This window comes from Chaetodon trifascialis, chromosome 6 (genome assembly GCF_039877785.1).
Source record: "Chaetodon trifascialis isolate fChaTrf1 chromosome 6, fChaTrf1.hap1, whole genome shotgun sequence".
NCBI lineage: Eukaryota > Metazoa > Chordata > Actinopteri > Chaetodontiformes > Chaetodontidae > Chaetodon > Chaetodon trifascialis.
The window spans coordinates 10817273-10843256 of record NC_092061.1 but is presented as its reverse complement, the minus strand read 5'-3'; the positions used below and the strand labels follow the sequence as shown (position 1 = coordinate 10843256).

The 25984-nt window shown below is 43.8% G+C and overlaps 1 protein-coding gene across 3 annotated transcripts; it reads left to right on the top strand.

The window, feature by feature from the left end:
* Positions 1-233: 233 nt before the first annotated feature.
* On the top strand, positions 234-22504 carry LOC139332389 (transducin-like enhancer protein 1). Of its 3 annotated transcripts, none has more exons than XM_070964300.1 (20): positions 234-1003; positions 1366-1466; positions 2553-2616; positions 4163-4207; positions 7834-7896; positions 8038-8142; positions 11310-11526; positions 11856-11872; positions 14288-14401; positions 14506-14559; positions 14740-14889; positions 15055-15193; positions 15693-15892; positions 17566-17642; positions 17863-18112; positions 18289-18536; positions 18928-19075; positions 19196-19346; positions 19654-19730; positions 20231-22504. In XM_070964300.1, exons 1-20 carry the CDS (start codon positions 980-982, stop codon positions 20336-20338), a joined length of 2352 nt encoding a protein of 783 aa, XP_070820401.1. In that variant the 5' UTR covers positions 234-979; the 3' UTR covers positions 20339-22504. The 3 variants fall into 3 exon arrangements, with proteins under 3 accessions (XP_070820401.1, XP_070820403.1, XP_070820402.1); XM_070964302.1 differs by having other exon boundaries at positions 848-1003; positions 8038-8079; positions 20231-22503; XM_070964301.1 differs by having other exon boundaries at positions 848-1003; positions 11313-11526; positions 20231-22503.
* Positions 22505-25984: the final 3480 nt, after the last annotated feature.

Here is a 25984-nt window from a genome sequence, read left to right as displayed (position 1 = left end):
CCCTGCGCGCCTCGGGACCGGCGCCTCCTTACTGTGTTCTGATTGGTCAAAATCCGCGTAGCTCAACCAGGTCAACGGACTCGGGGCAGTTTACCGAACGGCTATTGGTCAGCTGTATAATCTACATTACTATCCCCACGTGGATCAGCAGCCGTGATTGGTTCACGGGCGTTTTGTGGGCCGGTCTAGAGTTTCGGTTAGCTGGGAGCGTGAAACCGCGTGAGAAAGTTGCCATTGAGGTAAAGCAGAGCTAGACGGAGGACTGAAGCCGCAGCTGTGGGAGTTGTTGCTATCAAAACTAACAACATATTTCCACTTTTTTTTCGTGAAATCTATTTTGGATGCAGGTTTGCATCCAAACTCAGCGGGGAAGTAAATATTTCTGTTTTTGTGGACTGTTCAACCGCCAGCTAGCGACCGCGGCGAGTCAAGTGGGAACTCTTCACTGCAATTAACTTGTGTGGATTTGTTTCTGATGCTCCGACCGAGAGCCGACAGTTTGCGGCTGTCTGTTGAGGGTCTACTGGCTTGAAATTGTTCTTTTTTGTTTGGTCGCCTCTCTGTACTCGGAATACATCGGAGCCTAAGCAAAACAAACGCTGGAGTGATTGAGGTTGTTCCAGCCCTTTCATTTCTCACCTGGTTCTTACCCTCCTCCTCCCCCCGTAGCTGCCCCCAGCTAATGAGCCGTTTCCCGTGTTTTTCCGGTTGATTTACGGCCGCACTGCCGGCGGAGCGGAGGAAACAACGACCGAAAGACGGCAAGCAACAGAGAGGAGCAAGGATTCAAATTAAACGCTCGGTGAACTCGGACGGAGCGGTCGGTTTTGTTTAAAATTAACGACAGTCGGTCCTAAAAATAACAGCGGATGGATTCGTCTCCGTGATCTGGTGCTCCCCACATCTTCACGGTACCCTCAGTCGATCCCTCCAAACTGGGCTTTAAGAAGGAAACGGTTGCATCTTCCACGAGATAACGATGTTTCCCCAGGGGCGACACCCGGTAAGACTCCCCCCTTCCTGCTTTAGCAGTTGTTCACCTGTGTGTAAGCGGGTGTCCACAGCCAGGGAGGATAACATTACCTCTTTGTCTGACCCGCGCCTCTTGTTGTAGTTTTAACAGCCCTCAGACTGAGCACATGTTCAAGTCAACCTTTCTTTTTGTTAATTGGACTCCACATCTACCCCGAGAAGCAGAGTGGGATTGATAATATTGTTTGCTTAATAACGGTTAATAATTAAAAGTTGTTGACATTACACGTGAGCCTGGAGAGGATCAGATGCATATTGTAGGCCACATAATGAGGCACTGTGATGTTAGTAATCCTGTGTGTCTGTGTGTCTGTGTGTCTGTGTGTGTGTCAGACGCCCCACCAGGCTCCAGGCCAGCCCTTCAAGTTCACCATCCCAGAGTCACTGGACCGCATCAAGGAGGAGTTCCAGTTTCTTCAGGCACAGTACCACAGGTGGAAAACACAAACACTCACGTTCACATGGAGGGCTGCTCCGTCCTGATGGGCGGCATGCCTACCAGTTTTCTCATTGTCATCTGCCCTGTAACACCGAACTTCACCCTAACCGCAGTCATCCCCCTTATGATAATGAACCAAACCCCAGCTCTGGCCTCGTGCTAACCCATAACCTGGATTAGGTTCACATACACTGATGCACACATATGCAGTAGACCCAGGCATCAGTGTTAGTGCTCACACTGCGGTAGGTCTAAGTCTTGGTGATGGGTGAGAGCCAGAGGGTGGCGTGCGGGCTCGGGGTTTCATAAATCACTCCTTATTTTCCCCTGTGTGTGTGTGTAGTCGTGTGTTGGGAAAGGACTGCCTGTGTGTATGTGCAGTTGTATATGTCTTTGCTTGGCGTGTGGGTACTTTTACTTATTTGTGTTGTCACAGAGGGTTCACTGCAACAGGTGAGAAGCTACTGACCTATAAACAGGCTGCTTTGTTTTATATTCACACCCTGATTCATGCATGCAAAGAGCAGGGTTAAACCAAACAACCTACAGCCAACAGACAGCGGTTAGAATAATTTGACAGGAAGATTCATCTTCTCCATTTCACTTTCATTCTCTCAAAAAATATCTCTGTGCCCTGCACTGTTTAGTTTCGTGTTTTCATTCGTGGGTGCTTTAATCAGTGGGCAAGGGATGAGAGGGGTCACAGGAGACTTCTACATGTCTACATTCTTAATTATATATTTTAGGAAAACAGCTGGAGGATCAACTAAAAGTTTGTTCAACATATTTGCTGTTTATTCTTAGTTTGTGTAGACACTTTAGAGAGAACAGAGACACTCACACATCTGTTAATGTCCAAATTACTTGCTGATATTCATTGATCAGTAGTGAAACTTGTCAGTACTGTAATACTGTGGTCAAAACAACTAAATAACCGTCCCCAAGGAGCGACAGCTACATGTAAAAATTCCCAGTCTGTGGGAAACTGAGGTGCTAGATTACACTGACCGGCTTGGGTTGAATGTGATCAAATTTGCTGAACTTGTAGAGTTTTAAGTTTGTGTATTGTTGTGTTTTTCAGTCTCAAGCTGGAATGTGAGAAGCTGGCCAGTGAAAAGACGGAGATGCAGAGACACTATGTCATGGTGAGATCTGTGTGACGCTCAGTTCATTTTCCCTACAGCATCATCTAGTGAGGCTTTTGCCCTGCTGAAGTGTCCTTGAGTAACACTTCAACAACTCCATGTGTTCTGGAGTTGAACATTCATCTGTCCGAAGATTGATGGATGAAGAATCTTATTTGAAGATTAAGTAAATTCTGTATTATTTCAACAAAGGGAAGTGGTAAAAAAATGTAAAAAAAATCCACAGCAAAATGAAAGTGACACCTGTTTTTACTGTGCGCAGTTGTACAAAGTTTCCTTACACAGACATGTTCATGACGGTGATTAGAGTCAGATTAGCAACTTTTTATTCAATTCTCTCTTTGTATCATGTAGTTTTTATGTTTCTAACAATCATACATACTTAATAGGCCTGTGTTTTTTTGACAAATTCAGTGTTCCTTTCTCCCTGACATGTGGCTCTTGTCCTTGTGTTAGCTCTGTGGATGTTTCAACTGCGTACTTTTCTCATGAAGGATGAGGCAGTTTAGCAGAGTGCAAAGGCTCTGTGAATGTAGCTTGTGTCCTTATCCTGTGAGATTTTTTTTTGAAGTTTCTATCTTAAATATTTATCTAAACTTTGAAAATAACAATTTCATTTGCTTTTCTTCAGAAATGAATGAAATGGTGAGATATAGGCCTACTGTATAATTAAAAATAAAAGGTTTTCTTATACCAATTTAAATCCAAAATGCTTTGTGACCCCCCCGTAAAGCTTTGTTGATCCCTAGTGGGGGTTGGGACCTGTAGTTTGGGAACCAGTGGCGTATTTCATTGCAGTCAAAGTCCTGCAGTAATTGTACACAATTACTGACTTTTAAGTCAGTAATCATGAAGCGAAAAAGCACTCGTAAAGAGATGAAAACACCTTAAACACCTTAGTGAGACTATTAAGTGAGACATTAGTATTAAATCCACAAGCTAAGACAGCAGACAATAGCAGTTCACCCACAATGCCTGGAGGCACCAAGCAGTTAGCAAAGTATGTCTGCCAGAGAAATAAAGGTGGCTAATCACTTATCTGGAAAAGTCAAACAAGCGATCAGAGTTTTGGCAAAATCCCTGGCGGAGATGAGCACCGGCTATGCAGCATCTGGAAGATGGAACATGTCTCCAACCGATAGGCTATGAGGCCACTGGTGTCAGCAGTAAAGCACTGATAGTAGCCAATGCTAACAGTATACCCAATCTGCAAACCAACACACTGTTGCGTTGATGCGTGAGATTTATCTGATTCTCTGCATTTTGGATTCTCTTCCAATTTGGAACCAGATTTTGGTTTCCAACCCTGCTCTTCATTCTGAAGTGAAACACGTCTACATAGCCCTTTTACCTCAAACAAAGTGAGGTCAAAGGAGGCTTCCTGTGTGTAGATAAGAGTGCCGTTTGTTTTGCAAACATACCACCTCTGTGGTGACACTCTGGTACAGGTAACAAAAAATCAGGTTGCACAGACTCTGAGCTTTTTATTTTAAAGGTTCGACGTTTCTTCACAAATCCAACCATCTGACTTCTTTGTCCTCCTCAGTACTATGAGATGTCTTATGGCCTCAACATCGAAATGCACAAACAGGTATGGATGCTTATCTGTCTGCCTCTTGTCTACTCTCTGCTTCTTCCTGTTTGTCTCTCCTCTCTTTTATTCTCCTTCTCTCATGGCAGGCTTTTGATGTATTTGGTGTGTGTGCCTGTTGACGTGTCCTTGTGTGTGCAAATGCATTTGTGCGTTCATTCAGTTCTGTGTGTTTTACTGTATGTGTGCATGCGCGCGCGTGTGTGTTTATTCGTGATCGATGGGGCTCTGTCTCCATTTCCCCAGTTAGGGCTGGCCGCCTGAGCCCAGAGGCAGGATGAATGGCTCTGTAGATTGATTGGTGCTGTCTAGGGGAGCGGCCTGCTTTATTACATTAGAGGGGCAGGGCTGGGGAGGGCAGAAGAATCGATCACAGTGAGGCCGACACAGGAGAGACAGTGGAGCTCCCCCTTTTAGAAGCAGGGAAGCAAAAACACACCAGCACACACTTTAGTAGGCCAGGCGCACAAGTCTGCAAACACAAGATACAGAGGGACACTTACCTTTTGTAATGTAAGACAAGGACATTTTTGTCCAGCCATAAATAATGCATACAAACACACGAGGACAGGTACAGTTGAAAACATTCACAGTAATGTACACTCAGACAGAAAGTCAAACATGTTTATGCATGAGTACATACACGAAGGCACTGAAAGGCAAACATACTGTGTAGACACATGGATGAGGAGGGAAAATTCTCTCTTTTTCTCATGCATACAAACAAACATTTCCCCACAGGAGTGGTGCATGGCTCAGAGCATTTACCAGTAATTACCACAGCTATCGACCAGTCAGACCAGAGGAAATTGGAGGTGGATTGGCCTGGCTGCTTCACTGAGGAGTTCGGATGCTTCCTTGACTCTCTCACACTCCCTCCCATTACTTTCTTCCTCATGTTCTCATTCTCCTGTGTTATTCTCCCCTTTTCACAACCCAAGCTCTCTCCCTTTCTTTCTGCCTTCCTCAGTCTCCATTTAAAATGTGGGATCTCTTCTTCCTGGTGCTACACCCCCACCCCCGTACTCATTTCTTTTTTTTCTTGGCTCCTCTTTCATTTTACGTCCATGTGAAGCTACTGTTCTTTCATTGTGAGGGAGATGCATCTCTTCCTATTATCCACACACACACAAACACATACACACACACTAAAGCTCCAGGGGAGGTCATTAGCTTGGGGCTGCAGTTGTCAGAGCAACAAGCTTCTGTGGGTGGGGGGTGTGGGGGATGCGGAACAACCCACCTCCTGCTGGGGAGGTACTGGTGTGTATGTGTACGTAGTGCGGCAGTAATGCTCCAATTATATGTTTAATGGGAAGCCTGTTTTTTGTTAACACGTGTGTGTGTGTGTGTGTGTGTGTGTGTGTGTGTGTGTGTGTGTGTGTGTGTGTGTGTGTGTGTGTGTGTGTGTGTGTGTGTGTGTGTGTGTGTGTGTGTGTGTGTACACACACATTCGCTCTCTCTATCCTCAACTTCTGTTTGCCTACTTGCTCAATTATATGAATATCACAGTGTGGATGGTGCACTATAGAAATTTGCCGATGTCGTTATTGAGGAGCTGATATGAGCATTGATTAGAAGTGAAAGAGTTGTGAGATTTGATTACCTTTTATGTTATTTCCCCCAAATGTTCTTAAGTCACGATTGGTGATGGTGCCCCACTTATGGATTGCAGCTTTGGGTATTTGTGGCCTCGTCCGTTTGATCCTTGTTTGTTTTGTCAGTAAGCTTAGTTAGATTAGCTGAGCTGACCTGATAGTAGTTGGTCAAACTATTCTCAGACAGCCTAATCAGTGAGTCTTTGTACAAGGCTAATTATAGGCTTACAACCTAGGATTCTGAGAAAGGACTCACAGGTATACTGCCTGAAATAGCTCTTTATTTAGAGCTTTCTAGGTATGGAGTGAGTTTGACATAATTAGATTGAGTTACAGTATATGAAAGTCAGCAGCTCGCGACCTGGCCAGGTTGTCTGTTTCTACAGGGCTGGAAGTAGAGTATTCATTGTAGAATGGCTGCTTTAATGGGTATGTCAGGTACATATACATCTATACAACACTAGCAACAATGACAGCACATATCACATAAATGCTGCACAGACTGGTAAGCTAAAGCAGCAAAAAACAGAATGCTCTTCACCACTAGACCCTTATGTGGCTCAGTATGGAGGTGTAGCTCTTCATAATAAACACTGTAAAACAGATGTGCAGTTGTCCATCAGTAGCTCTTCACATTGTGTTCAGTCTTCCCAAGAATTTTCTTTTTTCAGTTTGTTATCCTCCAAGTTATGTTATGGGCCAAGTTGTTACTTGTTTTTAATTCAAGGCTCATTCTGAATACAGTAATACTTTATTTAGCTCATCCAAGTACATAATTGGCTGAACCAGTGTCAGTTGTGTGGCAAGCTTATAGATGTGTGTGCGTGTGTGAGTAGCAGAGAGGTCCAATTAGAGCAGCACGGCTTTCCGGGTGGCAATACCTAGTGGTCCATCATCCATCTTGTTGACAGAAAATTTTGTACAGACATTCATGGTCTTCAGAAGATAAACCACACATACTTAGTTGGTCCTGTTTTTCATCATGAGATCAAAATTCTAATATGGCTAACCAAATACCTATGTTCCCATCATCTGCTGGAATGGCTGTATTATTTAGTCTTGTTCAACTTTTAATGACAGTGGAACTGCAGTAATATCCTGATGGTGGAAGGACACCCACATATTGGTAAAGCTGGAGCAATGTATGCCTCCAAAGTCTCTTGGAAAGAGTAAGCACAATGTGTTATTACTGTAATTACTGGTAAAAGGTAGGCATTTTTCATAGTATCCAGTTTTTTCTGCACCAGGTGAAGTTATGTTGGCCCAGTTAAACCCCCACAGGTGGTCGCTGTGTGCTGTGGGATACCAAATGTCCTTTTAGCCTTCATATCCAGCATGTGTGTGTATCTTTTCATGTGGGAAGTGTGTGTCTGATGAGCCATTACTGCGTTTCATGGCTCCTCCAATTCCCTCTTCACCCTGGCCCTCTTCGTATCAATTTGATTGGATGATATGTAATATGAGTCCCCTAATCTGATTTGGTGCCACAGTGGGGGTATCTGGTTTCAGCCAATTGTTGCCACCTCCGGGGGTTTTGGGGGGCAGGCGGATGTGTTGGCATGGATACTGGGGGAGAGCAAATGAAGTTAGCCGCTGATGAGATTATGTTGAAGTGCTGATGGGAAGAGGGACAAGAGCGCAGAGGATAGAGGAGAGCAAAAGAAATACAACAGGCAAGAGAGAAACTTGAGCTCACACTGATGATTAGAAAGGAAAATCTCATTGTGCTGTGTGTGTGTTAGCGAGGCTGAAAATGGCACACACTGGATTTGTGTGGAGAGGGAAGTAGATGGGTGTTGTTATTGTATCTTATACTGCTAGGGGTTTGTGGGTGTGTTTGTGTTTGTGTGTGTTTTTTTGCTTGTTGTTGAGACCGCAGTTTCCACTTTGAGTGCATGCGTGCGTGTGTGCGCGTGTGCTTGTATTACTTTATTGGTGTTACTGAACAGCTGTCTTTTCTAAATGAATGTAATTATGTTATTAACAATTAAGTCTCTTTCTGTCTCTGTGTGTCTCTTCCTCCCTCAGACTGAGATTGCCAAGAGACTAAACACCATCTGTGCACAAGTCATTCCCTTCCTCTCACAGGAGGTAAGTACGTGTGACTTTGAGCTACAGACTGTGTTCTTTTATGCCATTTATACACTCTGCTTGTCTCTGCTAGCTTTACTGATAAATCAGCCTTTCGCTCTTCGTCTTAAGCAATGTTGTATTTGTCTGTGCATTTTACAGCATCAGCAGCAGGTTGTCCAAGCCGTGGAGCGAGCAAAACAGGTGACTATGGCAGAGCTCAATGCGGTCATTGGTGTACGTGGACTGCCAGGCCTTCCACCAACAGTGTGTATTCCTCTACTTTACTTAAATCAACTGTCTCTGTATATCTGTGTACTCCTCTACTGTGCGCTCAAAAATCAAATTTCTTCCCTAAGAAATACATTTCCATCATATTTTGATCTGAGTAGTGTAATTTTGACCTCTCATATTCTTCTTGTCTGCCACAAATGGAAAATATCTGTGGAGAAGGGGCACATGATATTTGCCTGTGTGCATGCCTGATAGTAAGTAGGGATAGCGGTGCTGAATGTGAAAGAGCAACCTGCATGCCAAGTATAGCAGTATAGCTATGATAGTTGAAATTTGAGAGAAGTTTAAGATACTTGGAAAAACAGACAACTGTGTGTTTGCCTATTTTCTTTATTTTGTTTGCATTGTAATTAATTATTTGCAGAAACAAAGACATAGCTCAAACACAACACAAAAGGGAGTCCAAGTAATTTTTTAAGTAACCTTTTTTTTTTTTTTGCCAGATTTATCAGACAAAAGACCTTCAAAATCTACTGAAGCTGGACTGGTGTTATAAATTACACACCTCCACAAATAATTGATTTTTGCATTGTACTCATATACTGTAGCTATGTGTAAAAGGAAATGGAATTATTTTAATTCTTGGATCACTAAACTACTCTCAAGGTCACGGGCATATATACAGTACAGGGCATATGAAGCAAGTGAATAAGAGGTGGTAGGAAAATGAAAAGGAAAAAAAATGAAATCAAACCCAAGGATTCAGTTACTTTGTCTTTTTTTTATGGACTGTTGGTCTGGAAATGAAATGGATTGATTGATTGATAGAACCTATCTTTTTCACAGTGAATGAGTAGAGAATAGAGGATATGAATCAGTGGGAGAAGTGTGATGGGAGGTGTTTATTGAAAAGATGGCGCCAGCCTGTGATGAATAGGGCATGACCAGCTATTCAGACTGGAGATGAAAAGGGACTGGCCTAGTGAGTGTGAAAAGATGTTGCAAAAACATAAACTTTTCCTCACTGTTTCGCTGTGATGTTTCGGTAAAAAAAGTGACGGAGTCGAGCTGTTGGTGGTGACTTTTTGGGTGGGATGGGACGTAGTTGAGAATACTCTGCTTTATAGGAGCCAAAGGGCTTGGCTGGTGGGAGGTGAGGGCGGGGGGGTGAGTTGAAGGGGAATGTGGGGATAAGGAGGGGGTCTTTATAGCTCTAGCTTAGCAAAGAGTGGGCAGCGGGTTTGGAGAGTTAAATGTGAGGTGGGCTTGTTAGTTGGCGTGGGCTGATGACTGGGAGGGGGGGTCTGTGTGTGTGATGGGGGAGAGGTGGATTTGGCAGTTGCTGTTTGAGACTTAATTGCAGGATTTCAGTGTTTGTAAAAGGGGGGTCACGGCGTTGCCCTTACACTCCCCTCTTCCCCTCTCCTCCCATCTCCCACGCCAGCCTGTCATTCACCCCGTTTGTGAGTTAAATGAGTGTAATGAAGCATGTTGCCCCTACCTCTGCACACACACAACACATACGCATACATGCATACACACCAGCTCACACTAACATCTCATGACAAACCGGGCTCCCCTTGCCTCCACCAATACTTCCCCTCCATTTACTCCCATCAGGGGTCGTGTGTGTGTGTGTGTGTGTGTGTGTGTGTGTGTGTGTGTGTGTGTGTGTGTGTGTGTGTGTGTGTGTGTGTGTGTGTGTGTGTGTGTGTGTGTGTGTGTGTGTGTGTGTGTGTGTGTGTGTTTGTTTTATTGCATCTGTTTGTGTGTGCGTCTGGGTGTAGCAGAGCGTGCATTGCTGTTATCCCCAGAAAACAACAGGCAGGGGTAGAATGGTTGAGTGAGGTTGTGTGTGTGTCTGCCTTGTTTATCTAGACTCTGCGTATGCATGTTCATGTGATCAAGTGCGACGTGTGGGTGTGTTTATGTTTGATTGTTTGGCAGGCAAGCCAACTCAGGGAAATTGTGTGTGTGTGTGTGTGTGTGTGTGTGTACGGGCAGGCATGGAGGTTGAGGCTAAAAGACTGTTTCGTTGTTTTGCTTTCATTCAACGGGGCAGGACTCAGGGAGTGAAGGATGGATAGAGAGGAGAAGAGAAGGCGGTGGCTAAGGAGAGGGGGGAGTAGGTTAGTCAATTAGGTGAGATAAAAGTCTGTTTGACCTTCAGCACTCCTTCCACCCCTGCCGAGTCGCCTCCTGTGCCCCCCTTCTCCTCTCCTCTCCCTCCTTCCTCCTCCCCTCCCGGTGGCGAATCAGTGAGCTTGGATTCCCGCGGCTACTGTCTGAGGAGGCAATAATGATGTTTTGGAACACAAAGGCATTTCACGCTCAGACGAGCGCCTGATTTGGTGTGAAAGAGAGAGCAGGGCTGCCAGCCAAACTCTCTCTCCCTCTCTCTCTGACCCTCTTCTCTCCTTCTCTCCTCCCCTCGCTCCTCAGCCGCCTCACTCCCTCACAAGACCTGACAGTGCGGGCAGCAGCTGGGGCTCTCAGCTCTCTCCCCCCACTTCTCCGTCATTCCTCCTTTTCCTCCCTGTCTCCCTCCCCCCTCTTCTACCACCACATCCTCGGGCTCTGGGCTGTGATCCCAGCTGTCAGTATTGTTCAGTGTTTGACCCCAGAGGGAGGAGGGTGTGTGTGAGGCTGTGTGTAGGGGGAGAGGATGTGTTCACCGCCTTGTAGACTGCAGCAGCTTGTTGAGGTGGTGTAAACCCAGACACTGAAGAAACTGTCCCATCTGTTGAAGACTTGAATAGGGCCAGAAATCTCTATTGATTATCTTACAGAGTGCTATTGATTTTTACCTATTGATGGCTCAGTTTCGTACACTGATGTCAGGTGTCGAGTTGTTTGTCTATATCCAGTGAGCTCAACATCTCATCTTTTTATCACTTGCCAACATTTTGCACTGAATCACAGATGTGATGATTTAGGCCAGCAGCATGCTCCAAACAAAACTAACTTTGGTGTGCTTTCTGCAGCTAAGCTGCCAGTGAATGTGAGCGTTAATGGTCAGCCTGTGTACTCTGGAAACTGAATCAAAGATGCACGGCTTCATTTTAGTGAGAGATCACCCATTTATTTTTTTTAACCTTATATTGTCAGCCTTACAACACCACAAGATCACTCAGCTGTGTGTTCCACATGGTTTCTCTCAACTTACCACTTCTTTCTATCTTTTTTCTCTGTCTCCCTAGCAGCAACATCTATCCCATAACCACGGTGGTGCCCCTGTGCCCCTCACTCCACACCCTGCTGGCCTCCACCCCTCTCAGCTGGGTGGGTCAGCTGGTCTCCTGGCTCTGTCGGGAGCACTTGGTGCTCTTCCTCCCCATCTGGCTGGAAAAGATGGTGATAAAAAGCCCCACCTGTCGGGACCTGACTCACACCCTGCAGGACCTGAGCACCTGAGAGGTGAACAAACACGCCCTCCACCCCCAGAAACATGACTTGAAAGAGAAAGAGGAATCATCGTTTATTAGTTGGCTGGCCCAGAAGTTTGTTATTAACAAAATTATCAAGTTCGATGTGCAGGCTGCTTTATTCCTTTTTTTTTCAGTGACCAAAATTTGCTTGGGCTGCTTCCAAGTCTAGTTTTCTGCATAAACTTTGATCCTTATTTATAAATACAATTAAATGCAGGCTTGACATTTGTAACTTCTCCTTCCTGTCTTTTTTTTCTGCTCTGCTGAACACCCAACCCTATGACCTCAACCACATGTACACATTTCCAATGGCAATAGAGCGAGAGCCCGGCACAGTAAGTACTTCCTCTTTCTGCAGCAGTGTTTACTGTTCTGACAAAACCACGCAGTTTATTTTCTTGTCTCTCTTAAAGGGATAGTTTGGTTTTGGGGAATTCAGCTTCGTTCTTAGATGAAGTTTGCATGCAGTGAGATTAGTCTGCCTTAGCTCAGTTGATCTATGGGACCATATATTGGATCATTTCAACATAATGATCTAATGATCCTAAATGATCTACCTGTGGTTACGTAGCAAAAAAACCCAAAACTAAGGATGCCTTAAATCCCCTCTGTGACATATAAATGGTTGTCTTTGGCCAACCATTCAATTATCTCACATGTACTGGTACTTAATTAAAAATATCACCCGAGATCTAAGATTTGGAACTGCAACTTATATCCCAGGTAAAGTATAACTGTTGCTGAGGCAGGCTCATATTTTCGCATTACTTTTATCCTATTTTTTGCTGCTGCGCTGACCCAGTTTCCCCTCTGGGATCAATGAAATTCACCTCACCATGTCATTATGCATAAAAGCATCACACTGTTTTTTTTACCTCTGTTTCACACCCAAATAGCTTTCATCCTTTAGTTGTGTCTTTTTGACTGTCAGTTTCAAAGTCTGTGTGTGTGTATGTGTTTGTGCGTGTGTTTGGGGGTCTCTCTCGGGTAGAGCTTTGGCCTGCCTGTCTAGTTCTGCCCTAGATCTGCTCTGAACTGTTAGGTTTCTTTTCTCCTCCAAATGAGCTTTTTAGCATGGTCACACGCACACACGCACACTCACACACTCACACACACACTCCTCCAGCCTAGCCTGCATTGTTGTGCCTATTTAACACCTCAGTGAGCAGATTACCCCCTTCTCCCCCCCTCCCACCGCCCCTGATCCCGCGCTTAAAGACTCTCATTGTGTTTAATATCACCACCACTGAGAGGGGAGGGCTTGGGAAAGGGAAAGGAGGGGGGCAGCAGTCATATGACACTGAGCTTGTGTGTGTGTGTGTGTGTGTGTGTGTGTGTGTGTGTGTGTGTGTGTGTGTGTGTGTGTGTGTGTGTGTGTGTGTGTGTGTGTGTGTGTGTGTGTGTGTGTGTGTGTGTGTGTGTGTGTGTGTGTGTGTGTGTGTGAGAGAGAGAGAGACACCATACTAAAAGTGAACAGGAGAGAGACGGAGGGGGGAAATTGCTTATGTTTTGCGGGTCAGTGCTCCTGTGCTCAGCTCACTAAAACCTTTCAATAAAGGGGGAGGAGGTGGGAGGGAGGGAGGAACAGGGGAGGGCGTGAAGGAAGGGGCCTTTGGCAGAATACAGATTTTCACCCCCCCCACCCTCTCTTTCCCTCCCTCGTCTCTTGTCACCCTTTCTTCTCTTCCACACTCTCACACCCTCCTTCCATCCTCTCTGTCCTCTAATCTCATCCCCTCCCTTTCCCCTTTTTTCTCACCCTCCTCCTCCTCCTCATCTCTTAGCTATTCCTCCTTCATTTACCCTTTCCCCCCCCTCAAAGCCCAAGCGCTCGCTCGCTCGCTAGATGTGCACGACGTGCACGCGCATGTGTGTTTGTGTATGTTGGATGCACATTTCATTGACAGGCTGAGACTATAATGGACTCAACATGAAGCTTTAATCCATTAACAATAGGATCCGTTGGTCAGGAGGCCAGAGGGGGGCAGCTGCGTGTTTGTGTGCGTGCCTGTGTGTATGTGTGTGTGCGTGCGCATGTAGTCTTGGGACACAGAGGGACACAAGAGTGTTATGAAAGCAATACACACACACATAGTCTGTTACACACTTGTTCATACACACAGGCTTTTACAGTCAATTACACATTGCGCACACACATGCACACACATGCACACACTGACACACACACACACACACACACACACACACACACACACACACACACACACACACACACACACACACACATAACCGCAGCCAGTGCAGCTTGTCAGAGCCAGGAGAGGGAGCACTGATAGATTTTGAGAGCCACTTAATGTAATCATCAACTTCAGAGGCTGTGTTTGTGTGTGGCAGTGACTGGCTTTGGTCAAGTGAGAAAGAGGTTGCTGTTTAAGTGTTAGTGCTGCTTAATTCATTCGTCTGTGAACTATTAACCTATTTGCAAGTAAGAGTCTGTTTTTCTAACCTGCTCTGCGCATAGCTGAATAGCTGTTGTAATTAGTGGTAGATGGATCAGACGGTTTAGTGAGCTCAAGCCGAATGCACACACAACAAAGTACAACCTGAACTGTAAATGGCACCATTGTCTCACCACTGCAATTCCATTTTTTCCCCTCTTTGTCCTCCAAACTCTCCTTTCTCTTTTTTCTATTTTCTTCCTATGCTACCTATCGTATTTCTCTAATCTCCCTCTGCTCTCCTATCCCACTGTGTTCTGTCCTACTCCCCCTCTCTGCCTTCATCTGCAGAGTAACTCATTGCTGCCAGAAAGTCTTAGGAACTCAGATAAGCGGCGCAACGGACCTGATTTTCCAAATGACACCAAGAAACGCAAGGTGGATGACAAGGACTCCAGCCACTATGTAAGAAATGGTTCTGCTGAGTTTGTCTGTGGTCAAATCATAGCATGACGGTTCACTTTGTGACCATCTCTCATGGTGTGCTGACAGATTGTCCATCTTTGCAGGATAGCGACGGGGAGAAAAGTGATGATAATTTAGTGGTGGATGTCTCGAATGAGGTCAGTATGTTTTGATATTTTTTTTTATTGTTCATCAATAGCTTTGATGATTCCAGTTGTTTTCATATAATGGATAATGGACTCACATTTGTGAGTCTTTAATCCAGGAAAATGCCAGCATCACTTTTGTGCAGTAATTTTGTCCTCTGGTAGTTGACTGAACTGTTGTCCCTCCACCAGGATCCTGCTTCCCCTCGTGGCACTCCTCTCCCATCCCCCAGAGAAAATGGCCTGGATAAAGCACGTCTTCTCAAGAAAGACCCCTGCAGTCCAGCCTCTACTGCATCATCAGCTAGCTCCTCTTCCCTCAAGTCCAAAGAGATGTCAATGGTACGGATGGACAAGACAAAATTGCTTGAGTTGTTGTAGCATATAGTTGGATAGACCAAGTGGATGGATTGCTTTATAAGTGAACACATCAGTCACTAAGAAATATGTAAATATTTCTTATATATTTCTAAAGTGTCTGTCTGTCTCTCTCTCTCTCTCTGGCAGCGAGACAAAGCTGGTACACCTGGGCTGAAGTCAAGCACACCCACACCAAGAGGTGACTCCACCCCTGGTCCCAGCTCCACTCCTGGAATCCGGCCCAGTCTATCAAAACCCCCCTCCATGGAGATACCACATCCACCCAGTGAGTATAAACAATTAATTATACTATAGGTTTTGCTATTTTAAATTATTAATTATTGCCAGAAGGCAATCAGTTGTGTCTGTAGTTGCCTGAAGAAAAATTCAACCTCATAAGTAGATGTCAAGGGGGCTTTGGATAATGGATGTTGGACTTCCAAAAGAACTGTTGTAAATCTAAGCCACCAGTGTTTCATGGCGTACCTTTATTTAAGAAAAACCTTGTGCAGATGTGGAGGTCCCTTCAGTCTTCAGATATATCGAATTGCTAGTAAATAATGTTTCAATTAGAAATGTTTGCTTATGCTTAATTGAAATTCACATCACAGACAAAAAGAACTCAAATCAAGTGTTACTAGTAGTGTCATGATTTTGAGGTAGTGATAAGTCTGTAGAATCAAAGCTTCTAGTCTTACACATTTCTGGGATTTTGATGTTGAATACTTTCTTGGTTGTTACCAGCTGTTTATGTGTCATATTTCTTCCTTCCCTTCCCTCCTCAGCTGCAGGCTTGCGGACCCCCCTGGCTGTACCAGGCCCGTACCCCGGTGCATTTGGTATGCTCCCCCATGCAGCAGGGATGAACGGGGAGCTGGCTGGAGCAGCAGGTGCTGCTGCCTATGCTGCCGGACTTCACAACATGTCACCTCAGATGAGCGCTGCTGCAGCGGCCGCCGTGGCTGCGTATGGCCGTTCACCCATGGTGAGTGGAAAAGGGAGACTCATGTTTTGGCATTTGGCATTTCATATCTGTGTGTGTCCATCTGTGACTCAAAAAAGAAAGCCTCTACAAAATAGAAAACATAAGCAGTTTAATGTGAGATGTTAATTCAAGTTTTTAAATAAATTACTAATTGTTGATATAGAAAGTCCATAAACCCCTAACCCTAACAACTTTTTGATTTATTCATATTGTTACACTATTGAACCACAATTGTTTGACATTTTTTGACCATGATTAACAGAAATTTCAAAGTCAAAACAAATCTATCTAAACCAAGCACAAATATGTGTCACAGAATTATTCATTACACACATTTTATCTCCCTCAAGACAGTATTCAGACAACAAACACTATTAGAAGCTCATTTGACGGGAATTCCAGCCCTGACTCTATGTAGACAGATCAGTAGCAGGTTTGCACTTCTAAACGCTTCAGCTTTTATCCCATTGTTTTTGTAAAACTTCTCCAGCTCTGTGAAGTTGCGTGATGACTGGGAGTGAACAGCCATGCCTTGTACTTATGCTGCCTTCATTTGAGCTCCTTCAGCAGTGGCTTCCTTTTTGTTGTTCGCCCTGAAGTGCCTGGGCAACGCTTGTTGTATGCACAGTGCTCACAGTTGAGCCATGAAACCTGCCCCAGGCAGATTTAAAGCTGTGCTACAGTGTATTTTAAACCATTTTTTTAAGTTTGACCTTACACCACTCTAAGGGAATATTCAGTGTGTTGGATAGTTTTTTTGTATGCTTCCCATGATTCATACTTTTCAAGAACAGTAGATCTACTCTTTTGTCTTCACAATGTGGCGGCAGTAACCGTTGCACCAGTTGCGCCATCCAGGCTTTTAAATTAAAATCTCTTCTCACGCCTTGATTAAACACAGGTGATCTCCATCCGACTTATTAAGGAACGTCTAAAAGCTGCTACGGCTGCAGTAGTGAATTCTTATGATGTCAGTTATTTTATATTTTACTTGCTTCAGGTCTATTTGTAGAATTCTTACTTTGAATCTTCATTTTTTTGTTTTGTTGAAGAAAAACCTATTGCATCCACTGTAATTCAGTGTTTTTAAAAAAACGAAAAGATCAGGAAGTCAAGGTGTGTGAATACTTTTCATAAGCACTGTGTATTTTATATTGCAAAGTGTGGAAAGTGTCAATAGTTACACAGCTGTATTTCTCTTGTCTTTGTGATAGTATTTATACAGTGGGTGCGCTGGTGTGCATTACGTTCAATCGCCTCATCACTCTGGGCTGTATTTGCACAGTGTTCATTACACTGTTTAAATAGGTTTAGTAGACTCACAGCTGTGTATGTGTCTGGGCAACACTTGGGTTGTGTACTCACCGTGTGTGTGTGTGTGTGTGTGTGTGTGTGTGTGTGTGTGTGTGTGTGTGTGTGTGCGTGCGTGCGTGTGCGTGTGTGTGTGCACGAGCACAAGTACTGACAGCTCTGCCTCTGTGTGTTTGCTGAACTTGTCATTCAGATGTGGAGGGTGGGTGTGGGTGTGTGTGCTCAAGAGTGTCTGTTTGCTTTGTACTCAAGAGTGTTTGTGTGCTCTTCCACAGGTGAGTATTGACCTGTGTGCATTTTGCCAATGCTCATGGGTGTGTGTTTGCACTGCGCTTATATAATGTCTGTGTTTTCTCCTCAAGGTTGGTTTTGATCCTCATCCTCACATGCGAGTTCCTGGAATGCCTCCCAGTCTGACAGGAATCCCTGGTGGCAAACCGTAAGTGTGTTTGCGGCTGCTTGTATGTTTGAGGACTGATTGAATTGCCCTGTGGAATGACTGATATGCCCTTGAAAAATCTCCCCTTGGAAAAAAATAATGAAACTTTCCTTCTCTCATCCTTCACATTCTTCCACTTTCGTTCTGTATTCTTTGTCCTCCTCCTCCCTCACATTTGCCATCATCTTTAACTTCCTCGCATCCTTTTTTGCATCATCAGCGCTTACTCCTTTCACGTGGCGGCCGATGGACAGATGCAGCCGGTGCCGTTCCCCCCGGATGCTTTGGTGGGCCCAGGGATTCCTCGCCACGCCCGTCAGATCAACACACTGAACCACGGAGAAGTGGTGTGCGCCGTTACCATCAGTAACCCCACCCGACACGTGTACACAGGAGGGAAGGGTTGCGTCAAGGTCTGGGACATTAGTCACCCAGGAAACAAGAGTCCGGTGTCGCAGCTTGACTGTTTGGTGAGTGAGGTGGTGGGGTTGGTCAGGAGGGTATACAGTATGAACTGCCCTTTTTGAGTGACAGAGGTGTGTGTTGTATTAAGCACTTATCAAGACGAGACAGATTAGCTTGCCTGTACAAATGATACTATATGTGTGCGAAACATGAAATATTTTTTAACCATGTGCCACATCAGAACCGAGACAACTACATCCGCTCCTGTCGTCTTCTCCCCGATGGCCGGACACTGATTGTGGGAGGTGAGGCGAGCACGTTGTCCATCTGGGATTTGGCCACGCCCACCCCTAGGATTAAGGCAGAGTTAACATCATCAGCACCAGCGTGTTATGCTCTGGCCATCAGCCCGGACTCTAAGGTCTGCTTCTCATGCTGCAGCGACGGCAACATCGCCGTCTGGGATTTACACAACCAGACTCTCGTTAGGTAAGAGAGACCTTGCATCTGTACACATTGACTTCAGACAGAAGGAATACGCAGCGTTTGCTTATTTTCAGTCGTTCTTTGCAGAAGATCAGCACTAATGCACTTGTGGCTCTCTACACTTACTGTCTGGCTTCTCTAAGCACCTGTCCATCACAGCTTTGACCTTCCTTAATTAGCACACTCTCTGTTGATTTAACCTTTATTTATGATTACAAGTTGTAGCACCAAACAGCAGAATATTTAGCAATAACGCTACAAGAGTGGCTGCGGATGAGAAATACTGTAAGCTCTTCACATTTGGTAGTCTGTGATGCAAACCAACTGCAAAGTGTGTCTTTGTTTAAACATTTCTGCCTTTACTTAACTCAGAATGTATGTGTGTTTCCCGCAGGCAGTTCCAGGGCCACACAGATGGAGCCAGCTGTATTGACATCTCTAATGATGGCACCAAGCTGTGGACCGGAGGCCTCGATAACACAGTGCGCTCCTGGGATCTGAGGGAGGGACGGCAGCTGCAGCAGCATGACTTTACATCACAGGTACACACTCATATCAGCAATTAGTGGTTCATCCACTCACCTTGAAAAAACTGTGCAGCATTTAGTAGTTTATTTTTCAGTATCCCCAGTAAGACTGAGGTTCCTGTCTCCTCTGTGCAGATCTTCTCTCTCGGCTACTGCCCGACAGGAGAGTGGCTCGCTGTGGGAATGGAGAGCAGCAACGTTGAGGTCCTTCATGTCACCAAGCCTGACAAATACCAGCTTCATCTACATGAGAGCTGTGTCCTCTCTCTCCAGTTTGCCTACTGTGGTAAGCAACTGGCTGTTTTCATCTTGGCCTATTTAGTCTTCCTTCTACTTATTTTCCACTCCTTGTTTTGTTACCTTTTGTACCTTAAAAGCATTGACTTTAAAATTAGTGATTTAAATGTGTTTTGTTTTTCATTGAAGTAGAGGTAGACATGACATGCAGCACACATTAAATTTAACCTTTTTTAGTTAGTTTTTTCTGTTCTATTCTGCAATGGTTTCCCTTTTCCACTGTTTAACCGTACATGTCAATGATGTCATTGTCTACCTTTTGTTTTATTGTGTTTTTTGTGTGTTTCTCTACACAGGTAAATGGTTTGTGAGCACAGGAAAGGACAACTTACTGAATGCATGGAGAACGCCATATGGAGCCAGCATATTCCAGGTTGAGACAACAGATCTCTACATTCATTTGAAAATATATGAACATAGCCAATATATACAATTGCCCCTTCAGGAGTTGCAGATTCGGCTTTAACAGGTCAAACTGTATTATTGACAGCACTGCTTTGCATCAATCACTGGATACCATGAAACTGTCACGGTGTTGTCCTCTGAAGAAGCCTTCTCTGCTGTACCTTTATAGTTTTGATAACACATTTAAGCTGCACACATGTCTGTTGTTGGAATATGCAGTGAAATATTGCGTTATAGTGTGGTAACACATCCTGTCTCGTACTACATCAGCAAACATGTCATGAAAGCTTTTGTAGCTGACTAAACATCCAGCAATATTGAATGAGAGAACCAGACATAATTATATTTTCTAAAAATAATCATTTTAAAACTTTTAAGTACTGTATCATGTTCTTTTTCAATGTTTCATTACAAGGTGTTTTTATTTGTGACTGACTTTTTTCATGTTCTGTGTGTCTTTCTCTTCAGTCTAAAGAATCATCCTCAGTGCTAAGCTGTGACATATCTGTGGACGACAAGTACATCGTCACCGGTTCTGGGGACAAGAAGGCCACCGTTTATGAGGTCATCTACTAAAAAATATGGAAAGAAAGCGAGGACTTTTGTTCTTTCCCACACCCCCCCGATACGTTTCTAGAGATTTCCATGTGGAGCCACTTGGAGATGAGTGACCTTGATGGCACCTTGGTTTTTCTGTCACAACTGCCGAGGAGACACAGAAAGGAGATGAACATTTTACATGCACGCATCTTATTGTGCCTGTATACATGACTCCATATCAGCTGGGAATTAACTGGAGCAGCTGGATGTTAATGGGAGGAGAGGAACTGTTTGGTGTCTACTGACTGCACTGAGATCAGTTATAGGGACCAAGCAATGACTGAACCAAAGGAGAACAGTGTTCTGAAGATCTGATTTTAAAACAGACTTGATTCAGTGTCACGACCAGAGGCAGAGACACTGGAAGGGACAGTCAAACCATGGCTGAAAATGTAAAGGGGCGGATGGAAAGATGAAAATGTGGACAGAGACTGACAAAACAATGGAGAGACAGAGGAGGAGAAGCAACACAGTGAAGTCTTTTGTATTTTGTTCCAGACAGACAACGCTCACAGCCTGTTGATCTCTCAGCTCGGACTCTCTGACCTTAGAACCTCAGCTTGCTGTTCTGACATGCCTACACTGTCTGAAAAGTACCTTCTCTGTCTTAACAGTAAGTCTTATCCTCACTAACTGCACTGTAGTGGTAGCTGTCCAACTTCACACTTAGCGCACACACACACACACACACACACACACACACACACACACACACACACACACACACACAAAATGACAGTTTTACACACACTGAAGGCCGCGTTGACTTGTCTAGCATCGTGCTATTGTTGATTTCAGTGATGGGTTGGTTTGATCCCCATGAGGTGAAGTACGTTTTCATAATTCAGAACCTTATCAGATGCCACCAAATACTGTAGTATGTTAGTACTTTGGAGAAAAAATAGCTCTCCCAGCCAAATAAGCTTCTCGAACATACTCTAAATTATGTGGCAGAAGGCTTAACTCTAGTTGTTTTCATCTGTTTCCCTCCTCAATTTCTTATGATCCTATTTGAGAGACCAATTAGGAGGAAAAAAGTTTCAGAGACGAATTAATCCTCAAATTCCATTGATCCTTCTCATCGAGTGTACCTGTTTCAACAGATCATTTCCCTCCTTATGTTTTCCCACGTAGCTGTAACACCACAAGCAACGTAAGCTTCCATACCGGAATCTCTTCAGATGTTTAGCCCTTATGCTCAATAATTGAGCCACAGTGTGTCATCAGCTACACGTGTTGGCAAAGCGAGCCCCACCTTTAATCACACTGTCAATGACTTAGAAACATGTAAGAGATTGGTAATTGGTCAGCTGGTTCTAAGCTTCACATTTAGAAATCGCCCCTTTCATGTGGTCTGGTTAAAATCTGGACCACCTGTTCATTTGAATGCCACTCATTTGCTTGTGGTCTTTTTTACTGTAAGTTCATCAGCATTGAAATTAATGGTGTTGAAGTTGAATTTTTCCCTTCATTTGGAAAAACTCCCCTCTGCCTTTGTCGCTCTCTCACAGTGTCACACTGTACGAGACAGCTAGTCACGCTTCAAACACAGGGACCCGATACACTCAATAAAAAGATCATCTTGACAAGTAAATTAACCTTGTGTTCAAACCTGTGAGAAGTCCTTTGTACCTTATTCACGAAAACATCATCTTGAAAACAGAACTGCCTTTTTTTTATTAAGTACTTTCATTTTTTTTCTGCTAATATTCTTGAATGTGGGACTTTTGTGAAATTGCCTTTAAACGCACAACCGTGTCATGCTGTCTTTTTACTTCACGAACATTTAAGAGGACAAGCAAGATTAATTTATTTGTCAAGATAGTCTTATGGAGAAGGTTAGCGAAGGTGTAGTTGTATTTCAGCTTCAGGAAGGAGTCAGTTTCAGCCTTTTTAAACGCATAATTTCATGACATTGTGCTTAGTTTTTTTTTTTATCTATTTTCTTTTTGAATGTTTGTAAAAATGTATATATGTGTTTTTTTTTCTTACAGGACATGCTTTAGAAATAACAAACTGTTTTTGTACGTCTTTAACATGGAAAAGAAACGTCTAATCAGGAGAAATACTAAATGGTCTTAATGCTAGCTAATCTAAAATGATTGAAATATCTAGACAATAAATGTGTTTTTTTGTAACTTGAGTTGCCTTTGACTTTCTGGGTTGGTACAAGAACACGTCAGGACCTCACTGATGCAATCCATTATAGATTTATATTTTCTATCAAAGCCAAAATCAAACAAATAAGTCACCTGGGGTCTAATTATTTATTTATGTGTGCTGATGTAGAAAGATTAATGAAACAACTTGCAGTATAATGGATGTACTTGCTTGGGTTTCCTGTGGTTTCTTCACAGCCGTCCTCGGTGCACAATGCTCACAGCTCGTTGTGTAGGTAAGAAACTTGTCATGTCCCTGAATCCTGTTTGCTGTTTGAAGCGTCAGCAGCCTTCGTCATTGTGAAGGTGATTTTTTTTTGGTGTGCTGGCAGAAACTGAAGTGAGTCAGATGTTGCATTGCACAAGTCCTTTAGTCACATCCTACAACATCAAAAGATGAAGCAAAATGGAGTCCACTTTAGTCACGTTGTCTTTTTTTTGTTCACTGTAACTCAGACACAATTTTGGCAGCTAAAACTTGCACATGAGCGCTTTACTTTTGCCATCTTGCCTCTGTGCACACATGAAATGACGAGACAGATGGCACTGATACGGCGTTATGCATGATACTTGGGTTTGAAGGTGCTCTGTATAAAGCAAAGTGTATGTATGAGTAGATGAACCCTTTGAATGTGAGATTACCAGCATCCAGTAAACATAGGAAGTCAGTCAGGCCTGAAACTCACCTGAAGGGGATCCAGCCTTTGTACCTATTAATGTGAGTGTGACTCCACTTGGCACAGCCAGCAGCGTGTGATCAGCGTTCTGATGAAGTGTGGGCAGCTTGAAAGGCCCCTGCTGCACGTGTAGTAGTTTGCTGCTGCTGCTGCTGCTGCTGCTGCGACATCATTTTAATGAATTCACACAGCGAGACTGTTAAGTGCTACAGCCTGTGCATTATTAAGCACAATGTTTGTGCACTTATTCTTGCAGATTTTTAAGTAAAAGGTCTACAATCAACTTTTCTTTAAAGTTGCAACTCATATGCAACGAATACTTAGTCAAATGAAGATGAAATAGAAATATGAAAAAAAGAGAAAAACATGTTTGTTTTCTGAGCACATGAGCTTGTTTACTTCAGTTTCCCGAACTGAAGAAATGGGGACTTTTTGAGGACATCTTGCGTTTACATATATGATTGTCAGTGACAACATGTACAAATGCTGGCAAAAGAACATTTTACATATATTGCAAATAATCAGGTTTTATATAACACATTCACATTTTTTGTGACTTAGAGCAGCATTGTAGTTGATTATTGCTCAAAGGAGACAATATGACACATTCCACCAACGTTATTCCCGATTACTTTTCCTGTCGAGGTGTTGTCACACAGACGTGAAAGAACCCAGTTGAAGGTACGTATATATGACAATCGAGCCTCAGCAGCAGAAATCCAACAATCTCAGCTGGGTTCTTAAATTCCTCAGGCTGGTAAAGGAAACCTGGTAACACTGTATCTGTGTGTATCCTGTGAAAATGCATGGTGCTATCTACACTATTTTCCTGCTTTCTCTCCACTGCTTCAAGGTTCAGCTCCAGCCTCTGGTGGACCTGAATAGCTTTAAGTGGGTAAAGGCTAAGAATGAAGAAGCTGGGCGGCCCATTCAACCAACCAGGAGTGTTTCAGTCTGCAGGGATAGAAGGTGTGCAGCGTTTTTGTGGATTTATTTTTTTAGCCTATGTGGTATTGATATGGAGGTATAGATAGTAGAACAGAGCAGCTGTTCAAATCAACTGCGTGTTAAATAACCAAGTCCAATCCCCTGCTTAATACTAACACCCACAACAAACAGACTAGCGCTCTCCACTGATGTAAACTGTAAATCTGATTAATTACTGTGAATATATAATTCTCTGTCTATCCCCGGCCCTCGTGCACAGACACTCGCGCACAGACAGTGCCGTACAGTATGAGGTGATTATGTGGCAATTACAGCACTCACAGCGACAAAATGAAAGCTGATCCTTGGAGAAAAAATTGGAGAAAATGTCACTCCAACTTTTCAGTCTATCCAGAGATTTCTCAGCTCTGAATATCAGCGTTCTCTTTTGATCATCACCACTGCTGCCTCTCTCCGATACACAGACGGATTATTCGCCCTAAATCTCCCAAATCCCTAATCCTATTTATCTCAACGCTACACAAAAAAGGTGCTCTCTTCCCACTGCTCAGCTTATGTGTACAGTATGGTTGTGAGTGCACTTGTATTTCTACATCTATGAGGACCAGTTGCGGACATGAGATAGCAGCATTTCAGGCTGTGCTCACAGTGAAAATGCTGTTCAGATTTAAGTTTTAATTTAGAAGTACAATTTGGATGGATACTGCTTACATTTACACAATACTGGGGCTCCTTACTGGGTGTATTGTCTATGTATAGTAGTGATATAAATAAAACGCTGTGAAACCAACTTCATAATGCACAATTAGGTGAAGTTAATAAAAGTTATTTTCAACAACTTATCGCAAAATAACTATTAACTAGCACTAACCAGCACCCAGTTGCCTATTTACACATGCAGCATTCAGGGAGCAGACAACAGCACTCATCTGGACTCCTGTCTCTGGCCACCTGATGAATGTAAGTCCAGTATTCACTGTTCACTTAACTGTTTTTGTTCTCTACCAACTGCTCGCTAATTTTGTCTGGCTGCTGTTTGGTGCTGAGCAGGGTGTGTGCAGGGGATTTATCGGAGCCTTTTGGTGAAAACTGCCTGCAGGGGTGGAAAACAGTAAAGTTGATAACAGAGTTGGGTGATAATAGTCACTGCGAGCAACCCCTTTCACTTTACATGTTACCATAAGATTACTGATTGGTGTTGTGACATAAGCACTCCAGCCCAAATTTCTGATATTGTGGATATTCTTGATTGGTCATTTAACCGTGATTGTATATTTAACCTTGTGATTCTTCTCTGAGTTTGTGGACATCACATAAACAGTAGAGCAGGAGAAGGAGGGCCAGCTACGATACACCCAGGCTAAATTGAATTCACACAAATAGGAGCAGAGGATAATGAGTGCTGCTGCCAGCATGAATAAAACTGGGCCTTTAAAACCATTACATCTTGTTATGCTGTCTTCTTCCTCCTCCTCCTCCTCTTTTCCTTTCTCTACCTTTCTCTGCTCCTCCTCTCAGTCTCATTTATTTTTCCCTCCTCCTCTGTTCTACCTTCTTCCAAAGCCTTCGTCTACAGAGATTTTTTTCCCTCCTTTCTCATTTCTTTTCTCTTTTCATCCCTACAGACCCCACACTCCCTCCCCGCCTCATCTTCCTCTTTGTTTTCCACAAGTTCCTGGTTATCTTCTATTTGGTAAACCGATTTTCTCTCCTACTCTCTCATAAAATATACTCTCCTTTCCTCTCCTCTATCTCCCTTGAGCTTATTTCCTCTTTTCCTCATGTTTTTTTTTGCCCCAACCTCCCCAGGTAGCCCACTTTGCTTTGCACCTGTGTGT